At 61.6% G+C, this 3,165-nt stretch overlaps 2 protein-coding genes across 2 annotated transcripts in view; one reads left to right on the top strand and one right to left on the bottom strand.

Moving 5' to 3' along the window:
- LOC101636268 (chromosome unknown open reading frame, human C9orf50) overlaps nucleotides 1–501 on the bottom strand; it is a 10,189-nt gene extending 9,688 nt beyond the window's left edge. Inside the window, exon 1 of the mRNA XM_012721205.1 lies at nucleotides 6–501. Coding sequence (XP_012576659.1) covers nucleotides 6–501 — 496 coding nt within the window. The remainder of the gene's footprint in view (nucleotides 1–5) is intronic.
- Nucleotides 502–2,898: 2,397 nt separating this feature from the next.
- Nucleotides 2,899–3,165, top strand: part of NTMT1 (N-terminal Xaa-Pro-Lys N-methyltransferase 1) — a 6,708-nt gene continuing 6,441 nt past the window's right edge. Inside the window, exon 1 of the mRNA XM_004677255.2 lies at nucleotides 2,899–3,126. The gene's annotated coding sequence lies outside the window, so the exon portion shown is untranslated. The remainder of the gene's footprint in view (nucleotides 3,127–3,165) is intronic.

The raw sequence follows: 3,165 nt of genomic DNA, 5'->3' as shown, positions 1-3,165 counted from the left end.
CTCACACTGCACCCGGAGCTGGCGCAGGAACTGCCGGAACCTGCTGGGGAGGAGCTCTCCCAGGAGGGCGCCCAAGAAGTCGGGGCCCTCCCGGGCCGAATCCCGCCGGGGGTCCCCGCGCAGTTCAGGCCTGCGGCGCTGAGGCGCGGGGTCCTGGGGCGCGTGGGCTACTAGCAGGGGCGGTAGCAGCGGCGACTTGACCCCCTGCGGGTTCTGCGCCGCTCGCTGGGTCACGGTGCGCAGGGCGGGCAAGTGGGGCTGGGGGCTCCTGCAGCTCCCCACGAGCTCGGGGTGTGACCACTCGCTTCTGGAGTCTGGCCACCACCCGGCGGCGCCAACCGACGTCCGAGAGCACCCCGAACACTTGGCGCCGGGGGCCGCCCGGAGCTCGGGCTGAGTCAGCCTGGGAAGCAGCAGGACTCTCCTGCGGCGATCGCCGTCGCCGGGAAACCCCTGGGGCGCCACCTGCTGGGCCCCGGGCTTGGGGTGACGCCGGGGCATGTCTGGCCCAGCGCTCAGCTCAGGGCACCCTCAGCCCTAGCGGGCTCAGGGCGCCTGGTGAAGGGGAGAGCCGGGCACAGGCCCGCGCCAGGCCATAGTACCCCGAGGGCGGGTGTTTGGGGGTGACACCGCCGGCTGGCCAGCGTGAGCGGCTTCAGACTGGAGCTCCCGGGCCTCTGTTTCCTCACCTGAATGGCGGTGACGGTGAAAGTACCCACCTTTTTGAGTTGTGACGCTTAAATGAGCAAGGGGTTGTTGGTCACCGAGAACAGTGCCGCTGGCGCCGCGCGCGAGCGTTTTTAAAAGGCGTTTTTAAACGGATGCAGTCTCGGCTCCACCATTAGCTTCATAGCCTTGGGCAGGCCAACTGATTAACTTCTCCCAGCCCGGGGCTGCCCTCACAGGTAGAACTGGGATAAAGTGACCCCCAGCAGCCTCTGATGCAGGGAGTGCTTCACCATGTGGGGCGTGGGGTCCCAGGGTCTGTTACCCTTGTCTGCATGAGGCTGACACTCCAGCAAGCTTGAAACAGACCTCACCCAGCCCCCGTCCAGACCGTTGGCGCCTCAGTCCCTATGATGGGGAGCTTGTGGAAAACGCAGATGCCTTGGTTCTGATTCAGTAGATCTTGTGGGACCCAGAGGACACCTTGTTTTGCTTTTGATTTCTTTCACCAATGCCTCCTTTGGGACACAGAGCCTCAGATCTATCTCCAGAACCTTGTGACTCTGGGGCCTCCATGTAGACTGTCTGGTGAGGCTTCTGAATGGGGTCAGAGAAGGTCCCAAGAGTTTAGAGCCCCTAACAGGTGGACTGGAGCCTGGGGCAGCCATCTTTCCTGCCTCATCACACTGCTGCCCTTCCCCCACCTCCTCTAACCTCCTTCCTTCTGGGCCTCTGAAGGTCATTGTGATCCCCCTCACTGAAGGCCAAGTGGTCACCAAGGGCAGGGGGTTCAGGGGCAGCCCCCAGGGCTGCAGTCACAGGCAGGCAGCCAGCTGCCCCTTCCCCATGGAAGGGTGGAGCCCCAAGGGGCCAGCTACCCCTACATCTCCAGGAGGCCCAGGTGGGTCACATTTGACCTGGGTGGCTTTGGATGAGAGCTTCCAGAAGGCTGGGCAGTGAGGGTGCAGTGGGCCTGGAAACCAAGAGCTAACTGCAAGGCTGTGCTCTGCCTCTGAGGGCTGGGTCATGTGGCCAGCCTCTGCGTTCTCAGAGGTAAAATGGACTCTGCTGGGGTGCAGGGAAGAAGCTGACACTGGAGTGCAACAGGGTAGTTTGGACTGCCATGTCTCTGGCGTGGTATACTTTCACATCCCAACCAGGGAGGGAAGGACACACCTCCCTGGGAAGTCAGAAGATCGGGTAGGAGAGAGTGAGTTTTTTAAAACTGGATGGGAACAGCATGTGGGCTCGATTTCCAAGAGGCCCTCCAGCCCGGCAGTGTACACACATTACTAGGATTCAGAGAGGCAAGGAGATTCAAGATACGGAGCAGGACAGGCCTGGAAAGGCCCTGGAGCTGGGGTGTGAGGAAGGGCTTTCTCTTCTGTTGACAGAAAAGGTAGGGGTGGATTTTAAGCAGCCCTGAAAGAGCTGGAGCCAGAGCCACCCCCGAAGGGGGTCACAGACATCCCCAGCCATTGAGCTTGCCGAGGTTCTAGCCCCTTCTCTTAGACACATGCAGCTGAGGGGCCTGGGCGTGGGGGAGTGCCTAACCTGGAGTACTCTGGGAGGGGAAATAATAGGTAGCAAAAAAGATTAGGGGTTTTCAGTACCCTCCCCCTCTGCAGTTTTCTCTTTGAAACTCCATGTAAGCACCTTCTGTGGGTAACTCCCAGTGGAAAACCGCAGACCACGACATTCGTGGAGGAAGGATGAACTTAGAGAGGAATATTGTCAACACGGGGCCTCCTCGGTGTGGGAGCCCACGCCTGTGCAAACACCCCGCGAAAGGCGTGACTTGCGACAGCCACTTGTCAGCCCTCAGAGCGCGGGGAGGTGGGTGGCTGGTCCTTCTGTCTGGCACAAGAGTTGAGGCTCGGAAGGGCTCCCGAGTTCTGCCTGCCTGCTCAGCCAGCTCCCGAATTTCATCATAGGGGAGGGGCGTAGGAGAGGACCACCTTTTGGAGTGGAAACTTATTGGGCTTGTCTTGCTTGGGGTGGCAATCTCTCGGCACTGCCAAGCGTATGATTTTTATCATTTGTTCACAGGTGCGTTATTTCAAGATGCTAATTGTTATGGATTCGAGGAATAAGGCTACACACACACACACACACAGAGTGGAAAACCCACAGAACATTAATTTTTAAGAGTCCAGCCCAGCGGCCACTAAAGAACAGGTGCACGTCCGGCGCTGCTGTCCCTTTCAATCCCGGCGGTCCCTAAGGTCCAGTTGAGGCGGGGCCCAGGGGGCGGGGCAAGTCGGTCCGGGGTGGGGCTACGCGTGGCCCCGCCCCGGCGCCCGGAAGTGACGCGGCCGGACAAAGGCAGCGCGCGCCGCCAGGTGTCGCGCCTGGGGCTGCTCGGGAGGACCGGCTGTGGGCTGGCGGGCTCCTCGCCGCCGCCGCGCTCCCTGGCTCTTCCCGGTCCTCATTCTCCCGGTCCCGGGAGCGCCCGCCGGGGTGAGTAGCGCGAGGCGGAGCGGGGGCGGCGGCCGCCGG

Source organism: Condylura cristata, unplaced genomic scaffold, assembly GCF_000260355.1.
Source record: "Condylura cristata isolate star-nosed mole 26May11 unplaced genomic scaffold, ConCri1.0 scaffold00006, whole genome shotgun sequence".
NCBI classification, from domain to species: Eukaryota; Metazoa; Chordata; class Mammalia; order Eulipotyphla; family Talpidae; genus Condylura; species Condylura cristata.
This window is presented reverse-complemented; position numbering and strand designations above follow the sequence as displayed.